General features: G+C 40.2%; 1 protein-coding gene across 1 annotated transcript in view; it reads left to right on the top strand.

The window, feature by feature from the left end:
• Positions 1–19,206, top strand: part of fgf11b (fibroblast growth factor 11b) — an 83,686-nt gene extending 64,480 nt beyond the window's left edge. Inside the window, exons 4-5 of the mRNA XM_007231174.4 lie at positions 10,587–10,785; positions 12,680–19,206. Coding sequence (XP_007231236.1) covers positions 10,587–10,785; positions 12,680–12,813 — 333 coding nt within the window. The 3' untranslated portion in view covers positions 12,814–19,206. The remainder of the gene's footprint in view (positions 1–10,586; positions 10,786–12,679) is intronic.
• The last annotated feature ends 1,931 nt before the right edge of the window (positions 19,207–21,137 follow it).

Genomic DNA, 21,137 nt, shown 5'->3' with positions numbered 1-21,137 from the left:
GTCTAGGTTCCTTTTATTGGTTTTATTTTATGCTTTTTTACATATAGGTTGCTCTTATCAGCTTAACCTGATGCTCTTTTGAGTCTAGTTTCCTCTTATTGGTTTTACCTCATGCTCTTTTTTGTCTAGGTTCCTTTTATTGGTTTTACCTCATGCTGTTTTGAGACTATGTTCTTCTTATCAGTTTAATTTCATCCTTTTTTTGAGTCTAGGTTCCACTTATCAGTTTTACCTCTTGCACTTTTGTAGCTAGGTTTCTCTAATCAGTTTAAACTGCATGCTCTTTTGAGTCCAGATTCCTCTTATTGGTTTGACCTCCTTTTCGTTTGTGTCTAGGTTTCTTTTTATTGGTTTAACCAGAGACTGTAATAAAAGATGGACGCTGTGTCCCCGTTCCCATTCATTCAATGAAAATGTAGCCAAAATCTTCCGCCATATTGGCGATCCTGAAACCCGATTCTGCGCAGTAGAGACCAGAGGAGGGAGAAAGACTGTGGAGAGCAGCCTACTCATTTAAATAACCCCGCCCGTGAGGGCTGACTCGCGGTCACAGGCTGCAGAGTGGAACGGAGCGGAGCTGACGGTCTGTTATTGGTCCCGCCCATAACCAGCCGTTTTACAATAACCACACCTTTTTTGAGTAGAGCTGAATAACATTTTTAAAAACGAATTCTGTGGGGATATAAAAATTTGACAAGCAGAGGTTAAGCAGAGGTTATGCTAGCTGTTGCATTTAAATAAAGTAGGTAGAATTACAGTATATTGGAAAAAAACGTGATTGAAAGTTGTCTGTTTTTCCATTGAAACCTATGGGGATGGGTGGAGTTACACAGCTTTCTGAAACCGAACAGCAGGGGGCGCCCGACCTGTGGTGGCTTCACTTTTGAGAGACGATGCTCTGTCCAGCTATACACAGTCTATGGGTTTCACCCCATGTTCTTTTCAGTGTATGTTCCTCTTATTGGTTTACCCCATGCTCTTTTCCGTCTAGGTTCCCTTTTATCAGTTTTACCTCATGCTCTTTTGAGTATAGGTTCCTCTTATTGTTTTTTACGTCATGTGCTTTTGTGCTTAGATCCCTCTTGTTGAGTTTTAGGTTCTACTTCATGCTCTGAACGTTTTGGTTCTTCTCTCTTTTATTCTGATGTTTGTAGAGTTTTTTTTTTCTCTGATGAGTCTACACAAGGCTCCTAGTGTTTCTTTCCTCACATCTGTAGGTAATTATTCAATCAAGTCTACCTGATTTTTTACTTTATGTTGCTTTCAGTGATTCTAGCTAATGCAGTTAGAATGTTTTTCTCTTTGAGTATTGATAACTCTCAGTGATTACTTTCTGGATGTGACACTGTATGTGACTCCTTTCGTTTTGCTTATTGGTTACCTCATGTTTTTAGATATTTTCTACGCTGCCTGGCCAAAAAATGTGTCCACCTGGATTTAAGTAAGTAAATGATGTGGGGTTGATGCTGCAGTTGGCCTGCAGGTCTAGGTTCATCAACAGTATGTGCTTAAAGAATGAGGTCAGCTGACTACCTGAATATAGTGAATATAGACCAGGTTATTCCATCAATGGATTTTTTTATTTCCTGGGTAAATTCCAAGATGACAATGTCAGGATTCATGGGGCTGGAATTGTGAAAGAGTAAGTCAGGGAGCACAGAGTCCAGACCTTAACCCCATTAAAAATCTTTGGGATGTGCTGCATGGAGAAGGCTTTGTACAGTGGTCAGACTCTACCATCATCAATGCTGCTGCAAGATCTTGGTGAAAAATTAATGCAACACTGGATTGAAATAAATCTTGTGACATTGCAGAAGCTTATAAAATCAATCAAAGCTAAAGGCGGTTTAACTAAATATTAGTTTTGGTGGCGACCTTTTTTTTGGGCCAGGAAGTATATCTTGGTTCTTTTTAGTATTTCTGCCTCATGATATTACATTTTGTTCCTCTTGGTGCTTCTACCAGTGTATTAAGTTCTTATAGAGACAGAATATTCTCAGGATGATGAACAAATGAATGTTAAATAGGACTGAACTGATTAAAACAGTCTGAGCACAATGTGTCACAGTCGTACTGCAGAAGAACATAAACAGTGAGACTCCTCCAAAAACACACAGGTCAGCCTAATCCACTGCAATCACACGGGCAAATGTGACCTCCACGTCCCTCCTGTTTGCTGTGGGCAGAACGTAACACAACGCTGCAAACATAGCTGAATAATTAATATCAATTATGCCATTTCAAAGGCACATACATAATTCAGCACGACTTTGAATCATCGTCAACTGTAGGAAATGGAGGATTATATGCAAGGAGACAGAAGAGTGGAACAGGAAGAGTGTGTACCAAAACTAGCTAGAAGTGTTGGGATATCTGCTCATTATTGTTTCTTCTGAAGTCAAGGGTTTTAAAAAAGTTATCCCGCTTTTGTTGGAGTAACTGTCTCTACTGTCCATGACAGGCTTTTACCTGATTTTGGAGCATTTGGAGGATGATCACCACCCTACCTCAACCAATCCCTACTTATCCCAGATGTTTTGGATAATTATTGTCCACCATCATTCCAGAGAACACAGTTCCACTGTTCCACAGCTCAGGGCTTAGAGGCTTTATACCCCTCTAGCACATGCCTGGCATTAGGCTTTATGCCAATGGTTTCATATTTATCATTTCAGTGTCCTATTCCTATTCTACATCTGTGTCAGCAATCGGTGGCAATTAAAACAGCAGAATTTCATCACACCTATGTTAAGCTTCCACTTACTTGCCATTTTATTAGAAACACTTTCCATTTGCTTCCTCTGTATTACCACTTTATTAGAAACACCTACTTCACCACTTTAAAGGTCTCATTCCATCGTTTTTGCATTCATTTAAACAATTCTAGTTGTGGGCTCTAGTATGAATGAATGCCATGTGAGATGTTTTTTGTGCGTTTCTATTTAGCCCTGCTTTAGATCACTGAATTATTGTTCTCTGGAGAAAGCAGGATTTGGCCTTAAGAAACAGCTTTAGTTGTTAATATACAGCACTGAGTGCAAGGTAAAGTTAATGCTTAAACTTCGATTAACGAATGCAGAATCAATCAGAGATCTGATTAAAACCTACAGTTACTTACACAAAATATCTAATGCTAACTTGCTCTGTAAACAGAGCTGTAAGCTCTATCCGGATAAGGAATCCAAACTACAATACCCGCGAGATATTTTAGAAATAGAATAGTGTCAGAAACGAGCCAAAGAGTCTAAAATCGGCGAGAGTAAAGTTGTAGCGCAGAAAAAGGGGCCAAAGAGTCTAAAAACGGAGAGAGTGTTCAGTTGTAGCGCAGAAAAAGGGGCCAAAGAGTCTAAAAACGGAGAGAGTGTTCAGTTGTAGCGCAGAAAAAGGGGCCAAAGAGTCTAAAAACGGAGAGAGTGTTCAGTTGTAGCGCAGAAAAAGGGCAAAAGAGTATAAAAGTTGCCGTAATTAAGGAGTTTAATATTAAGAGACATCATGAAATGAAACATCAATTTAAAAATTTCTTAGTTTACACAACACTGTCAAAGATAGATAAAGATAGGAAGTCAGGTAATTTGTTTTATTATAGAGTCTGTGGCCCGTGACTTCAAATATATTCCTCCTTCTGGCCCCCAACAAAAAAAGTTTGGACACCCTTGACATAGACACTTTACTTCTCTTTGATCGATTCATATTTATGAGGATTTTCTTTTCTTATCTACTGCAGACAACGGAGGCTGAGTTTAATATACAACATACATATACAACTCAGAGAGACCTATTGTATTTCACAAAGAACAAGAAAAACTGGATTTTAGCGGAAGGAGACCTTTAATAGAAACACCCATTTTGTGCTTCCACTCACTGGCCACTTTAATAGAAACACCTACCGCATGCTTCCATTTACTGGCCAGCATGAGGTAGAACCAATGAGAGGCACCACATTTGGGGCATCTTCACACCAGCACTATTTGATCCGGTTAAAACAGACTCGTTTGTACACTTAGTGCGGTTCAATTAAGCAGGTCTAAACCAGTAATCACACTCGGATGCTGTAACAAACTTGATCTGGACTATAGAAACCAACTACAGGTGTGAAAAAGCCCTAACAAAAGCATGAGTTACCTGTAAAGACCTGTAAGAATTTGTGCTGTTTGTTTTTCTTTAAAAAAAAAAGCAAATATTTGTGTTTGTCTCCATTTCTCATTGGTCCTGTACAACTAGCTACACCCAAAATGGTTTGTACTAAAAAAAACATACTACTTTTTGGTTCTAGCTGGTCACAAACTTTTAGGTTCTGGAAGCTATTTTTGTTGGTGGAAATGTGCAGAAGGGTTCAATATCGGGTGTGTCGTTCCATGTTGGTGGAGAAGGGCTATGAGAAAAAAACCACAACTCAAAAGGAGACCTCCATAAGAGAACAAGGAAGAAACCATGGAGAGGAATCAAGATATAAGGGAGGAACCTATCTTGAGTGATTTTTCTTTTTCAGACACTAATGAAGATTAGAAATTCTACAGTAAGCACACTGTCCAAACTAAAAGGATCTGGCAGTAAAAACACTGGCAGCTTCCTATGCTGTATCGTTGGAGTGGCCAAGCTTATGACAGGTCATATAAGCGTTATGTAGGGCTATCTCTGCTGGGAAATGCCTCGAGTGAAGTGCTTCTGACTTTGTGATGTTTCAGTAACAAGGTCATTAATTCCTCCTCATTGGACGGGGACGGATCCGCACGGCGATCAGATCCTGCAGCCTCCAACTGTCAATTTCATGCTCTCTGAACAAAAAGCTGTGAGGAGTTTATTGATTGCAAATCTGTTTGAAGGTGGAGTCAAAACTCCCCGCCCACACACACACACACACACACACTTACACACAAACACACATCCTCTCAGCCACTGGGGTTTTTCAGTGTTTAGCAGTTCAGAGGAGGATGAGCTGAATTTCTAGTTGCAGTTTCCTCCCATAACCCCAAGAGCAGCTAATCAGCTAAGGTGTGTTTAATGTCTGTATTTTTTTGTTTTGTTTAGTTAAGTTTGCTACTGCAATTATGAGGCTACAACCCAGTTAGCATGTTGCTAACTGCATGTCTACATAACACATTGTATAGGTATTAAAGGAGAATTATACCAATGTTGTATTTAATCCAGTGCTTGAGAGGGAAACAGTGTGATTTAGTGGTTGACAGGGAACCTACAAAATCATTTCATTATTGTGGTGTTTATTAAGAAAGGAGCTAGACTTACAGGGGTTGTATGCGACAGACAGGGTCAGAAACCATATGGCAGTAAATATAAACTACACACCAAAAGGAGTAGTCTGTCTGGCTGGGGTCTTTCACAAAACTCCAAACACGACAGTGCCTTGCAAAAGTATTCGGCCGTCTTGAACTTTTCAACCTTTTCAACATTTCAGGCTTCAAACATAAAGATATGAAATTGTATTTTTTTGTCAAGAATCAACAACAAGCGGGACAAAATCGTGAAGTGGAACTTAATTAAACTTTTTTTAGAAATAAAAAACTGAAAGGTGGGGCGTGCAATATCATTCGGCCCCTTTACTTTCAGTGCAGCAAACTCACGCCAGACGTTCAGTGAGGATCTCTGAATGATCCAATGTTGACCTGAATGACTGATGATGATAAATAGAATCCACCTGTGTGTAATCAAGTCTCCGTATAAATGCAGCTGCTCTGTGATAGTCTCAGAGTTCTGTACCACATTAAATCAGTTTGAGGTCAATACACAAGGCACACTGTGGATTTTCGAGAAGATTAAAGGATTTTTAGTGTGTCATAATCCGACAAATACGGCAATCTGAATGTTGAAAGTTTATACTGTACTGTGAACTTAGTGTGTATATGTGTCAACTCTAAACTATATTTGTAACAGCAGATGTTTTGTGTCTGTCCAGGACAAATTTCCTTCGGGACAATAAAGTCTTATCGTATCGTAATCTGATTACTTTGGGTTTCACAATGCAGGTTACTAAGTGCAATAAGGAACATCCTGTCATTATTACCTATATTTGCTGCATCTCCCTATTCTTGACAGTGACTGGTTTGTAGACTGTTGCCAGTTCAGGTGTTGGACCAAATCCGGGTTCCTTCCTGTAATAATGAATGTTAAAGATTAATTTCTGTTAATAAATAAGGGTAAATCTATAGTTACATTAGATACAGTAATTACAAGCGTTCGTGCCCTTATTACTGGTTCACTGGATTATTAGCTGGATTTCAGCACAACACGGCTTTTTCTTCTTCTGTTGTTGAATTTGTGACTATAATGTGCCCCAAAGTCCAAATCATTTAGAAAAGTTTTTTTTTTTACACTGCAGATCATGGTTCAGTTGATCTGGACCTTAGATCACATCTTTTGGTCGAACCACATTTTGGGCTTTTTTCCAGACTGTGGTTTACAGCACCCCCCCTTCCTTTTTATTTTGGTTGCAACAGTAAAGATCATATTTGTATATAGCTGTAGTAATTATCTGGGTAATAAATCAGGCTAAACTGCACCTGAACATCTCTTTACCTCAAAACTGAGAAGTAAATTTGATAGTCGGTTTGGACCCAGGGCGGATCATGTTCTCACCACAAACTAGCCACTCTGGAGTCTTAGAGCGCTTTTCCACCAGCATGGTGCCGATGCTGTTGCCAGGTTCCAGAACGGTTCTTTGCGTTTCCACCACAAAATCACAGGTTCTGGGCCAGAAAAGCCGGTTCCGTTCTGGCCCCACAATCTTGCTGGTCTGGAACCAGCGAACCTGTGATGGGAGCGGCCAAAGGGCGGGTGTTGAAGCGTCTCTGGGGCAAAGCTGTTTACAAACCTCACCTCCATTCACAGCTAAGAGCAGCAGAAGCAGCTAAATCAACAGTGCTCTACCGAGGAGTTTTAAAAGAAGTTTGGGTTCCGCCATGTTGTTTTTTAAATCGCCCCCTGACTTCTGTTGACGTCCACATTCCACACAGTGGAAACATGGGCTGGTTCCTAAAAGATTCGCAGGTTCGCAATGGCTCCGGCACAAGCACTGTTTTGGTGGAAAAGAGGTATTAGTGGTCTTGGTGCAGTTGTTTTGGTCTTCACCTGAGTGTGATTACTGTTTTCACTGTCTGACTGTGATGGATGTGATGATCTAAGCAGGCAGTTTGCTACTACTGCTTTAAGACACAGTTATTTACATCTTACTTCAGTGTCTTGCCTATGAAAGCAGAAAGTGTTTTTTTTCCACCCGGTGGAATGAATGCAATCAGACACTCCTGTATGGTGAAGAGAGGAAGAGAGAGAGATGCAGGGAAGGAAGGAAGGAGGAGAAAGAGGGAGGAATGCAGAGGAAGGAGTGTGGGCGGGGTAATGGTAAGGTCGAGGTGAAGCATTGAATGCTAAAAGCGGTCGGCGTCGTGGTCAGGATTCTGCACACGCAGGCCGGATATTAGCCGCTCTCCTCGATTCATTAAGATCCACTCTGCCGGCCCAACTCAGTCAATGAGTCACCAGGGGAAGGAGTTTGTTCACAGTTTACTGCTTACAGTAAATTGTTGAGTTTAGAAGCTTGTAACACTTTATCTGAACCACCATGTTTATATTGCTGTATAAAAGTCGAAATTGAGTAGGAACAGATTACATATAACAGCATTAAGTAATTAGATAACAGTTACATTTTAAAAATAAAGTGATTTCTGGCAAGTATTGTTGTCAAGACCATGACCAAGACCAAGACCAGATTTATTTTTTTTATCAGAAAACATGAAAAAATATTAAAACAAATATTTGATTGTTTTTTTTTCCAGTTATTGCACACACTATATTGATAATATATAATCATGTTTTCACACAAAGCAATCCAGACGTTCTCATAGAGAGTTCCCCAATGGTGGAACAAACTACCTTCCACTACCAGATCAGGAGAATCTCTCACTATCTTTAAGAAACTCCTGAAGACAGAGCTCTTCAAAGAGCACTAACTCTCCTAACACCTCTAACTAACTACCTTCCACTACCAGATCAGGAGAATCTCTCACTATCTTTAATAAACTCCTGAAGACAGACCTCCTCAAAGAGCACCTACTCTCCTAACACCCCTAACCACTTCTAACCTCATTTCCTGCTCTCCCTCCTTTCCACTTCTATCCCACTATTCTTCTTTGGCCTGAGGCTATAGCTACAGCTAGCTCACGTCCAGCACAAAGAACTACAGCTCAGTACACATACACAGTAATGCACTATACAGCTGTGTTCAAAATTATTCAACCCCCACTGCACATCAGGGTAAGAAGAGAGGCTGAATATACTGAATATAGACCAGGTTCTTCCATCAACTGATTTTTTCTTCCCTGATGACACGGCCATATTCCAAGATGACAATGCCAGGATTCATGGGGCTGGAATTGTGAAAGAGTTTCAGGTTCAGGGAGCATGAGATCATCATTTTCACACATGGATTGAGAGAGTTCACCACAGAGTCCAGACCTTAACCTCATTGAGAATCTTTGGGATGTACTGGATGAAGAAGAGCTGCTTTGTGCAGTGGTCAGACTCTACCGTCATCAATGCTGCTGCAAGATCTTGGTGAAAATTAATGCAACACTGTATGGCGTCACATTAATACCAGGTGAAAAAAAATTAACCAGCATGTTTTAACAGTGTGAGTGTGTAAATTAAATTCTCGTGAGCACAAATGAAAAACTAGCGAGCAAAAAAATATGGAACTGTCTGCGCGCTGAAGAAAAAAAGCACCCGAGAGGAGAAAAATGAAGCTTGAGAGCAACATTTTCTTCAGCGCGCACACGATTCCCTCTTCTTTTGCTCGCTAGTTTCACATTTGTGCTCATGATAAGTTAATTTACACACTCACAATTTTAAAACACGCTGGTTAACTTTTTTCACCTGTTATTTTTGTGCCTCCGACTTTTGACATTAATGTGACACCATAACACTGGATTGAAATAAATCTTCTGACATTGCAGAAGATTATTGAAACAATGCCACAGTGAATGCGTGCTGCAATCAGTAAAGTTAAATAGTTAAATTAGTAATCCACAGGTGGAAATGTGGGAGCTTAGAAAGTTTAGCTTAGGCAGCTGTAAGTCAGAGGTACAGGTCAGACTTGGCTTTGTTTGAGAAGATTTGGCTGGCAAACCCCAGATCATTAGTTATGGTTTAGTACTTTATTACTATGCGCAGTTTGTAAGAGTACCTTCATGCATAGGCTGGTAATTATTCAGTGATTAGTATTCACAGTAGGAGGCCGATGATTGATCTTTTTGTGAAAGTTTCTAAAGACATCAAACACTGGAGCTGAATGTAGTCCAGTTAAAAATGCAGAGCTGAAATAGCTGATGGAAACAGAAATGTAAATGTATGGAGTTTCATGGCTTTTGAAAGTAGACAGGGGAAAAAAGTAAAGATTTACTGGTTTTCAGTCAGCTGAACTGCTATGAATATCTGAAGTGGAACAGCTATTGCTAGTGATGGCATATTGTTACTACTACTATTTTACTGACTACAAACAAAAATACAACTATTTGTTTTTGCTATGGGTATTAAAACGCTTTTGAATATGCACACATCCAATATCCAAAAGGTAACAGAAGAAATACGTCCGTGTCAAAGACTGATCAAAGACTCCGATTCCCAGCAGGCACTCACACCGGACTTCCCTGACTCTGCTGATCACGTGCCAATATGGCGTTCCCGCTCTCCCAGTTACTGATTGTTTCCACCTGGCCTGTCTTGTATAAATAGCCCTATTAGTGTTTAGACTATAGGCACTACTTAGCAGTACTTCCAGTTACTTTTCTGCTTATAGACACAGCCACTCTTCTTGGGTTCATTTTGGATGTAAACGACAGCAAGAAGAGAACCTGTGGTATTGTGGCTAGTCCAGGTTCACACCGGCCCATTCCAGTCTGCCTCACTCTTCCTCCATCTCTCTATCAGTCTGTTCTTCATCTCCTGGCTGGAGGAAAGGCTTCAGTCAGCTGTTTCTGGACTGCTGCTGCCCTCACTAAATCTGTCCTGCAGATTGGGTTTGCTTTCCTGACAGTGCAAGGACTCTGACGATGACTAAGAGAGATGTACACGCGTCGCTACCGGTTACGCTCTCACGGCATCGGTGGTTCAGATCAGCGTGAGGATGGATGAGGGTCGCGGAGGGATGGAGATCGCTCTGAAGTGGCTGAATTGAAGTTTTGGGTGGAATCATGCATTCTCAGTAAGGTGCAATCACTGTCAGCAGACCGGGGCCTACCTTTCCTGGATGTACGTTATCTGTCAGTACTCTCTTTTTCCTGCAAGAACATTTATTTACACTGTATTTGCATATTTACGCTGATTTTCATGTATAGATGCTTTCAGAGTCAGAGGGGATGGTATTATCCTCATAATATATGTAAATGAATGCTGAAAGGAGAACTCTCTGGAGAACCAAGCACTCCTCCACACTGGAACATACATAACAAGCTGTACGCGTACCCTATACCTAATTTGCATGCTAATGCTAAGAAAAGAGGTTATTATTGTGTTATTATGAAGAAGGTTGTTCACTCTTTTATGCTTGTTTTCCTTTTATTTTTATTTTTTTCTTGCAGGAGCACTTCAACCCAGAGTGTAAGTTTAAAGAGAGCGTCTTTGAGAATTACTACGTGACCTACTCGTCCATGCTGTACCGGCAGAGCCAGTCCGGCCGCTCGTGGTACATCGGTATCAACCGTGACGGACAGGTCATGAAGGGAAATCGAGTTAAGAAGACCAAAGGAGCCGCCCACTTCCTGCCTAAAGTCATTGAAGGTCAGTTTTTTTTTGCTTTAATTCAGGGTCATTAATATTCCTGAGTGGGGAGAGGGCAAAATAATACAATAAATGGCATCATTGTGCGTCTAATACCATTCCTGCGAAGAAAAATGCTAATGCTGCCAATACAGAAACTACTACAAACATAGAAATTTCAGAATGGCAAACTCTTTCATCTTAATCTGCTTCATTAATATTATATCATTAATATCATTTATTTATTCATTAATAAACCAAAAAACACATAATTAGAACTGAAGGGAGCTGATGAGCTATTCAAGAGCACAACAGAATTGTTGCTAAAATCCAGTGATTCCTTCACCCTGAAAGCAGACTGCTAGACAATGCACTTTTTAAAAGTACTTTTCAGCAAGCTCAGTGCAATTACACATTCTCACCAAAAACTTATGAACTGACACTTTAATGTGACTTAACGTGATGTGACGTAAATTTGTCAGGAGAAGACATTTTTTTACATGTGAAAGTATGAACCGGAGTATGACCCTTGGTCCCTGTTTTTTTTTTTTATATACTCATTCAATCCAGTTAGTTCTGGTTTCTCACTTCTACATTCCACTATATTATGCCATCATCCCTTAATTGACTTCATTTTGGTATACTTCCTGCCAGACTTCCTTCCAGTGAATGTGCGTCTTGTAGCAAAATGAGCATAACAGAACTTCCTCAGATTTACTGCCATCACCAGTGTAATCTGTTGTACCCATACTGCTGCATGACACAGGTGTACGCGAAGGGGAATCAGATTTTGGCACAACACAACAGTCCTTTTTCTTCTTTTATACTTTAGTGACTGACGATAGCCTGCCTCAGGTTCTTCTAATTTGTTTAATAGTCCGATCCAAGTCTTTTTTTTTACACTGGAAACAACCTGAATTTGGTCCAGACCGTGACTTGTGTCACTTTTCACACTTGTCATTTTAGTTTGGATCAATCAGAAAAGTCATGAGATCTGGATCATTCAAGGTGGGTGTAAAAGCACCTCTGTTTTGCATGTGCACGCCTAGGGTTTAGGTGTCCAGATCCTTGTTAGGCTGGTGGAGCAGGAGGAATTGTTAGGGTTACATGACCCTTCGAACAGCACATTTTTAGAGGCACACTCAAAACAGGAGGCTATGAGAATCACTGACAAGATGGCAGATCAAGCGACCAAAGAAAGTATCTTCCTTGTTAAAAATTATAATAAACCCTAAATTACCCCAAAATTAGTATTGTAAAATGAGGTGTTGCAGTGCTTTATGGTCATTTTCTTCAGTAGTTCATCTCAGTAGCTTGCTAGCTAGCTAATTTTTCCATTCCACCTTAAATGGTGCAACAGTTGGCAGAGGTTGCTGCATTTAAGGTGGAACAGAAAAAAAAAAACATTTAATAAAAGCTCATTTTAGCTTCCCATCACAGAGGAATTAAGGAGTGGTCAATAATAAAGATCAATCTTTTAATCTATAATGAATCACTGCAGTACCTGCCCCCTTTCTGAAGACATACAATGCGTAACTAGGTAACTAGTTAACCAGCAGTTAGGTTGCTAAACTTTAGCGTTCCAGTACTATATATAGGTGTATCGGGTGCTTGAAAAGCTATCACTATTCTTAGGGGGAGGATTTCACCCTTTCCCCTTGAAATTCGAAAACAAGGGGTGATGGATAGTGATGGAGATGCCAGAGAGATAGAAATGGTTCAGTCAACCAATGCTGTAAAGAAATTGAGATCAGTTTGGTTGAAAACAAATAAATTGTTGAATTCAGTAAAATGAAGTAATTTAGTTCAGAAATAGAATAGTTAAAAAAAAATTAAAAGGTGTCAGACACCAGAAATGTCTGGGCTGATTTTACGTTTTTTTTTTCACCATTTTTTTTTTTCAATCTTTTTCCAGTCGCCATGTACAAGGAGCCATCACTGCACGAGTTGGTGTCGGAGCAGAGCCCCCCTCGAAAGACGGTGAAGACCTCAGACTCGCCGTCGCATCAAAACGGCCACAAGGAGGCACCCAGGGCTGAAGCCTCGTAGCACAGGGGCCAGGAGGGAGGGGGAGGGCGCGGGAACTCCATTTCCCTTCATGCACTGGGGCGCAAAGGTCACATCTCGTGCCCCCAAAAGCCGCCGGCTGAGGGCTGGCCACAGTGGGCCGGTGGAGGGGGGGGTCAGTCAGCAGGCCCCCTAGGCCAAACCCTTCAGCACCAGAGAGGGGAAGCCGCTGTCGTTCTCTTTTGTCTGATACAGTGGGCCTGGAGGAGCAGCCCACACTTCATTTTTCCCAGCATGAGCCTTTCTTAACCTTCCAAATCACCCTCCCAGTTCCAGCAAGCCACAAACCCCACCCAGTGGCCCCCCAGGGTCCCACACCAGCTACAAACAGACTTAAACAGTGGCAGTTAGCCCTGAATATGACAATTACACCAAATGCAGGCAGAACAATGTCAGACATATCTTAGCGAAATGGGAAAAATCAATGCTATGAGTTTACTTGACTGACATGAGAACATCGGCCCCACATGAATGAAGCAAAAACCTTTAGCTTTGTGCTGTTTTTTTTACAATTTAGCAAACAAAATAAGCCCCTAATATTGCTTCAAACACATATTTTAAAGGGCCAATTTTTATTGCATTTCATCCATGTGTGTGTTTTTAAGTCATTCATTTTTATATGACCATTTTTTAAAAAACTGTCCCTTAGAAATAAATAGGTAATTTTTGGTACTGCACCTTTAAGACGTGAAGATGTGTAAAATAGCTCTGTTTTTGTTCTGATTGGCTGCCCTTTATTATGGTCCCTCGTTGCAGTCCAGACTGTAACACTCCTTATAACTTCACTTTGAATCTAAATGGACTTTAGAGTGTTTTTTGCGCAGGTTAGTTTCTACGTTTTTAAACATATCTTTCACTAAAAAAGGAGTTCCGGCAACTTAAAGAGGCTTGTGTTAATTAAAAAAACCTAAAAATTAAGAATGGGCTGTTTCTGCAGCTGTGTGGAATGATGAGTGCATTGTTTTCCATGATATGATCATTTTAAACTTTTCTTCCACCAAAAAAAAGTAGTTCCAGCTGCACAGAGTTGAAAGTTTTAGCTTAGCTTAAAATGAGACAGGGCTAAACTGTGGTGTAAATGGCTTGTTTTCTTTGTAATATCACAAAAACACTGGATTTGCAATGGACTGTTTTTTACTCCACCAAAAAAAGTAGTTCCAGCTGCTTAGAGTATCGTAAAAAGGCTTCACTTTAGTGTAAATTAGGCAGGGCTAAACTGATGTGTAAATAGCCTGCTTTTTTTTTTAATCACAAAACACTGGATTCAGTATGGGTTGTTTTTGTAGCTTGGCAGCTTCGGTTTTATATGAAAACTGTACAGATGTGGGAGTATGTTTTGTATCAGTGTTTTTTTTCATGATATGGGACTTTTTTTTAACGTTTCTTCCACAAAAAAAATAAAAAAGTAGTTCCAGCAGCTTAGAGTATAGAGACTTCTTCACTTTAGTGTAAATTAGACAGCGCTAAACTGGCTAATCTGTAAATGGCTCTGAATTCAGAATAGACTGTATTTGCAGTGCGTATATTTTGAAGGCCTTTTAACTGTTATTCCGCCAGAAAAAAAAAAATAGTTCCAGCAGCTTTGCATATAGAGGCTTCTCTAAGATCAGTGTGATTGAGTCGGGTCTAAATTGCTATGTAAATGCACTATTTTTTGTGTGACATCATGAAATCTGAGCATGTAAAGATGCCTAAAAACCAGTGGTCAGTTACCCCAGACATAACAGCATGGGATAGCCAGTGGGAGGAGCCTGCTGTTGTACAATTATGCAATTTCATGACAGTCAGTGCTTAAATTATAAAAATAGACTAATTGTAGTGGTGATGTAACATATGTGTTATTTATGTGGGCCGGCGCATTTCAGTCAAGTGAACTCAAAGCAGTGTTTGTCAGAGTGTTCTCGAGGGCCTGATTTCGTTTTTTCGTGTTCCATTTTTCTTCTTTTGATCGTGCTTGTTGCTGTGAGGGGTCTTCTGAGTGTGTGAGTTTGAGAAAGAGCATAAGAGAGAGAGAGAAAAAGAGAAAAAGAGTGATAGAAGGAGAGTAATAAATAATAATAAATGAACAGCACACCTGAGCAACCTGCTGGTTCAATCACCGCAGCAGTGGCACCTGCACTCCATTCGCTTAGCCAATCAGAGCCCAGCCAGCAGGAGGGCACAGTAAAATCAATGCTTTATTGGACAGCTCAAGGAGGCTACGTTTCTATTGGACGGCTAAGAGGCGGACAACTGATTGATATCTGCTGGACGATGGCCAGACGAGGCAATTCCACTGGGCAGCATCTTTGATTGGAGGCAACAAAAGAAGACGGCGCCGTCTAATCAGATTTTAGCAGGTGACCTTCTCAACCACTTTTAACAAAAACAAGGCCAGTTATTTGTCCTCCCTCCTTCCATCACTCCCCCAAACTCTCTCGCTTTCTCTCTCTCTCTCTCACTCACATTTAATGTCATTCTAATCTGTCTCTGCTTAAAATGTGTCATGACCCAGCACGGTCACATGACTGCGTCTCTAGTGACCACTGGACGGGTCTATTCACAGATGTCTGTTTGTTTTATCAGGGCCGAATATGCAGGGATTATAACAGGCCGTTGTTGCGCCAGCACTTTTGATGGGATTCTTTCAGGGGATTATATGAGTTATAGGAGTTCAGCCATGAGTCACACACTAGTGAAGGGCAGCATTCGCACGACCTTTATTTGCATGACACCTACGTGAACATATAGAAAGACTGATTACAACAAGATAAGGCCATGTAACAACTACACAAGTCTTCCACAGACAAGTCTACAACAGACAAAAACCTTTATATACATTTATGAAGGCTTATCACAAGCCGATAAGGCGATATGACATCTACATAAGTCTATATAACATTTATACAGGCTTATTACAAGCTGATAAGGCAATATGACATTATATAAGCCTATATAAACCTTTATAAAGGCTCATAACATGACAATAAGGCAATATGACGCCTACATAAGCCTGTATAAACATTTATACAGGCTTATGACATGGCAATAAGGCAATATGACACCTACATAAGCCTATAAAAAGGATTATTACAACAAGAAATCCATGTGACATTAACGTACATGTTTAAAAAGGCTTATTATAACAAGTTAAGGCCATATGACACCTACACAAGCCTACATAAATGTTTATAAAGGCTTAATACAACAAGATAAGGCAACGTAACAACTACACAAGCCTTCCACTACAACAACATTAACCTACATAAACTATTATGAAGTCTGATTAAAATAAGATAAGGCCACATACCAACTACACAGTCTTCCAATACAACAGACAAAACCCTACATATACATTTATGAAGTCTTATTACAAGCCGATAAGGCAATATGACATCTAGGTATGCCTATATAAACATTCATGAAGGCTTTTTACCACAAGAAATCCATGACACCAACATATTTAATAAGCCTTATTATAACAAGTTAAGGCCATGTGACAACTACACAAGCTTACATAAATGTTTATGAAGGCTTATTACAGCAATATAAGACCATGTAACTGCTACACAAGTCTTCCACTACAACAACATTAACCTGCATAAACAAACTCTTATGAACCCTTATGACACCTACATGACCATATACAAAGACTGATTACAACAAGATAAGGCCACGTAACAACTACACAAGTCTTCCACTACAACAGACAAAAACCTACATATACATTTATGGAGACTTATTACTACAAGAAAGCCCTATGACGCCAATATGCATGCTTATAAAGGCTTATTACAAAACGTCAAGGCAATCGGACACCTACACAAGCCTTTATAAACATTTCCAAAGGCTTATTACAAAATGTTAAGACCATATGACACATATGCCACATAACCCTATATTAAAGTTTATGTAGGCTTATTTGGTCTATATAAAGGTCCATACAGGTTTATGTCAGTTACCAAGAAATATATGGACAGTATGAAGACTACCCTTCAATTAAGTGTCACCATAAGTACTTAAATTATGAACAAAGCGTCCTGGAAACGAGAACACGTCTAAAGACAAATTCAACAGAAAATCTAATGAGCTGTTGATCAGCCAAGACATGGTTGATGTCTGACTTTTAGCTTTTTTGAGCTAACTTTGCTTACAAACACTGAGCTTAGACAGTCACAAATTACATCTCAGTAAACCAAACATCTCTCAAAACCCAACTTTTCATTAGCATGACACATGGGTGTGGTTTTGAACACAGATTGGCTTCATTTTATCTATAAACACAAACGCTTCCACAGAGCTGGACTCTCTGGAGTAACCGGAACTACTTTCAGCTCACCACAGTGTATGGTATGGTATCACTCCAGTCACAGTTTAGCTTAACTATCCAGTCCAGGGTTTGTTAGCAACATTAGCTTAGCATCTGCTGGTTTAACTAAAGAGGCACACTTCAGATACCCAACATGTCTTGGCTGATCTGGGATCAGTGATCAGTCAAGTTTCTTCGACCTGCTCCTTTAAGTGAAGGGAAAAAAAGTATCTGTGAGTATAGTGAGTGTGTGTGTGTGTGTGTGTGTATGGATTTAGGCTATAAATATGAATTGAGATTGCTAAGCCATTTGCATTTGTATCGACAGTTTCCTATTATAGTGTGTGTATGTGTGTGTGGTACAGATGTGAATGGAATTTCTAAGCCATTTGCATTTCACCATATGGAGTGTGTGTATGTGTGTGTGTGTGTGTGAGAGAGAGAGAGAGAGAGAGAGAGAGAGAGAGTGTAATTGTGGATGTGAATGGAATTTCTAAGCCATTTGCATTACACCATATGGAGTGTGTGTATATGTGTGTGTTTTGTCTGTTTGTGTGTGTGTGTGTGTGTGTGTGCTCAACATTAATGCCCCAAAAATGCTTCTATCTGCACCATTTTCCCCTCATTATCATTCATTTGCATATAAAGCTTCTGATTGGTTGTGGTCATTTTGATTATTTTGACCTATTTTACGATGGCCTTAGTGTGAGACCCAGTAACCAGAAGCTGAAAAGTGACATCAAAGTGGTGGAAGTGTGTGTGTGTGTGTATGTATGTGTGTGTGTGTGTGTGAACTGATTATTATTCTGCACATGCCCTCCCGCTTATCCTCTCCCAGCCTTTACCCAATCCACACACACACACACACACTGCTTTGCTCTGCAATCACTTTACTCAATGTGTGTGTGTGTGTGTGTGTGTGTGTCCAGCCCATAGACAGTACTGCCGGCCTGTGGTCCTGCAGATGAGCCAGACATGCCGCTCTGTGATGACTTTTGGAAAAGAGCCATCAGACATTGTGCTTAATGAAAAAAACTCCACTGGCCAAGAAGCTCCGCTGTGGTCATATATTTCACAGGCTGGACGGAAGCATGACCTCAGTTTGGCCTTGTCAGAGTCGTTCCGCTGTCGGGATAACTGACAGATTAGTAAGTGCATTACAGGCCAAAAGTAGTGAAGCTTCACGCTGTACTTTCTGAATAATAACAGAAAGAAACTTCTGGCCTGCAGTGATGATACTGCAGATGTTTGTGTGTGTGTGTGTGTGTGTGAGTGAGTGAAGCCCATCCCCAGGCCTGTGGGTGGGTCAAGCATTCAAACCAGCCGAACAATAGAAAGTAGATCCTTGATGGTAAAGTGAATGTCGCTGAAGGTCAGACGATCAGAGCATGTCGCAATGTGAGAGGGTTTGTAGAATGTTGTCAAAAACGTGCTGAGAATGTTGTGAGTTTAAGGATAAAGTACGTCAGAAGACCGTCTTAGTTAAGTGTCTGAAGGAAGAGTGTGTGGTGGAGATTCAAGGTCAACAGAAGGTCAAAAAGAAAGACAGTGATGGTCAGAACAGAAAACAGACAAAGAATGTCAATGTCAAATAAATCATGTTAAGTCAAAGAAAGACAAAGAAGATCAAAGAAGGACAAAGGACATCAAAAAAGAGAAGTCAAAGGAAAGTAAAAAAAGATGGATATATTCAAAAGAGGCCAAAGAAAGTGAAGGTCAAGAATTTAAACACATCAAAGAAGTTAAAGATTGATAAATAAGATCAAATAATGACAAAGAAAACCCAGGTCATGAAAGACAAACAGTTCAAGATCAAGAAAGTCATATAAAGCTAAAGAAAGTCAAAGTAGTTTAAAAAAAATACACAAATAATATTGCAGAAAGATAAGTTAAGTCAGAGATGGGAAAGAGGAGACAAAGGAGAACTAACAAAGTCAAGGTATGGACATCGAAAAGAGACAAAGAGACAAGTAGCCAAGGCAGGACAGTGAAGGAAGGATTAGTAATGTCACACCAAGGTTAAGAAGATCAAAGATGATAAAATAAAGACAAAATCAGTAAACAAAGACATCAAAAAGAGATCAAGAAAGTCAAAGAAGTCAAAGGAAAGTCAAAATTAGAAAAAAAAAAAGATGAATATACTCAAAAGAGGCAAAAGAAGGTGAAGGTCAAGAATGTAAAAACATCAAAGAAGTTAAATATTGTTATATATAAGACAAACAATTCAAGGTCAAGACAGTCATATAAAGCTAAAGAAAGTCACAGAAGATAAAAGAAACACAAATAACATTACAAAAAGATACACTAAGTCAGAGATAGGCAAGAGAAGACAAAGGACAACTAAGAAAGTCAAGGTAATTGGGGTCAAAGATGGATTAATAAATTCATGTGATATGATGGCAAAGAATGTCAATGAAGGTCAAACAAACAAATACAAACAAACTGAAAAACAGGCCAAAGTCAAATACATTCAGGTAAAGAAAAATCAAATATGAGCAAATGATGATGATCAAAGAAAAACAAAGTTCTTCATGGAACACAGAAGCCCACATTCAATAAGTAGAAAGAGTTTCAGGGCGTTGAGGACGACGTGAGCCGAAACATGTCCGCCTTGGAATAACAGGATTTAGTCAGCTAAACTCTTGTTTTTTTTATTGAGTGCGGGCTACTATGTTCCATGATGAACTTACAGTATAACCCCGCACTGTTAAACTTCAGAAAGATCGCAAGGTGTTGGTTTATTTTTGGATATTTTTTTTTTATCAAAGAAATACAGAAAAAGAAAATCAAAATGGGCAAACAAGTTCAAACAGAGTTAAGCAAGTTCAATGAAGGTCAGTGTCATGAGCATCAAAGAAAGTCAAATGAGGTCAAAGAAGGTCAAATAAACTTAAAGTTGCATACAGGCAAATACAGTCAAAGATGATCAAATAAAACAGAAGATCAAACAAATTGAACAAATGTCAACGAAAGTGTAGAAAAGTAGGTTAGAGTAGAGGTTAGAGTCAAGGTCAAAGAAAGTCAGAGCAAGTCAGAGAACAGCAAATAAAGACAAAAGAAGGTCTGAAGATGGTCAGAGATGGTCAGCAGTGGTCAGCAGCAGTCACCTGGTCTGGGAAGAAGAGCTCGGAGTGAACAGGCAGTGTTATAGTTGGTTTGGGAGACAGTAAGGACAGAGAGAGAGTGTGAGAGAGAAGACGAGAAGAAGCTTCAGCTGTGAAGACGGGAGTGAAGCGGTGGTGGAACGAGGCTGTTTGGAATGACAGTAGACAGATTGAAAGTGTTTGGACGGGGTGGACGGATCATTACGCCGGACGCGGAGATGGGGGAGAGTAAGTGAGTTTTTTTAGTGCTTTAGTGCTGCTCGGAGAACATCTCCAGCTTTATTATGCAGTACTTCGGGGAAGGACGGTTTCATGGGTGAAGAGGCGGAAGCTGAGAATTCTTTAAGGGTGGGGGATGGGTGTGTATGTGTTTGTGTGTGTGTAGGTGTGTGTGTGTGTGTGTGTTTGTGGGTTACCTGGCTCCACAGAGACACGGTGAATACAAGGACAAATGTGTGTGTGTCTCTCTCTCTCTCTCTCTCTCTCTCTCTCACACACACACACACACACACACACTCCCTGTGTGAAGTCATGCTCCATTTCCCGAGCAATCTCCCCAAACCCTGTCCTGTGTGTCCAATGGCAATTAACCTTCCCAACAGCGCTGTGTACCTGAGTGTGTGTGTGTGTATGTACCTGTGTGTGTGTGTGGAAGAGAGCAAGAGACAAAGAGCAATAGGAGAACAAAAGTATGTGTGTGTGTGTATGAGAGAGAGAGAGATAGAGAGAGAGAGAGAGAGAGAGAGAGAGAGAGAGAGAGAGAGAGAGAGAGAGAGAGAGAAGGACAGAGTAGTAACGATCGATTGACTCAATAAGAGCTGAAGCGGGCGCAGTAGCGGAGCACGCTGAGCTCTGATTGGACGCTGCAGCAGCAGAGGACATTCAGTACACAGTGAACTGAAAGCGTTCTCATG

The sequence above is a fragment of the Astyanax mexicanus genome, chromosome 20 (assembly GCF_023375975.1).
Source record: "Astyanax mexicanus isolate ESR-SI-001 chromosome 20, AstMex3_surface, whole genome shotgun sequence".
Classification (NCBI taxonomy): Eukaryota; Metazoa; Chordata; class Actinopteri; order Characiformes; family Acestrorhamphidae; genus Astyanax; species Astyanax mexicanus.
This window is presented reverse-complemented; position numbering and strand designations above follow the sequence as displayed.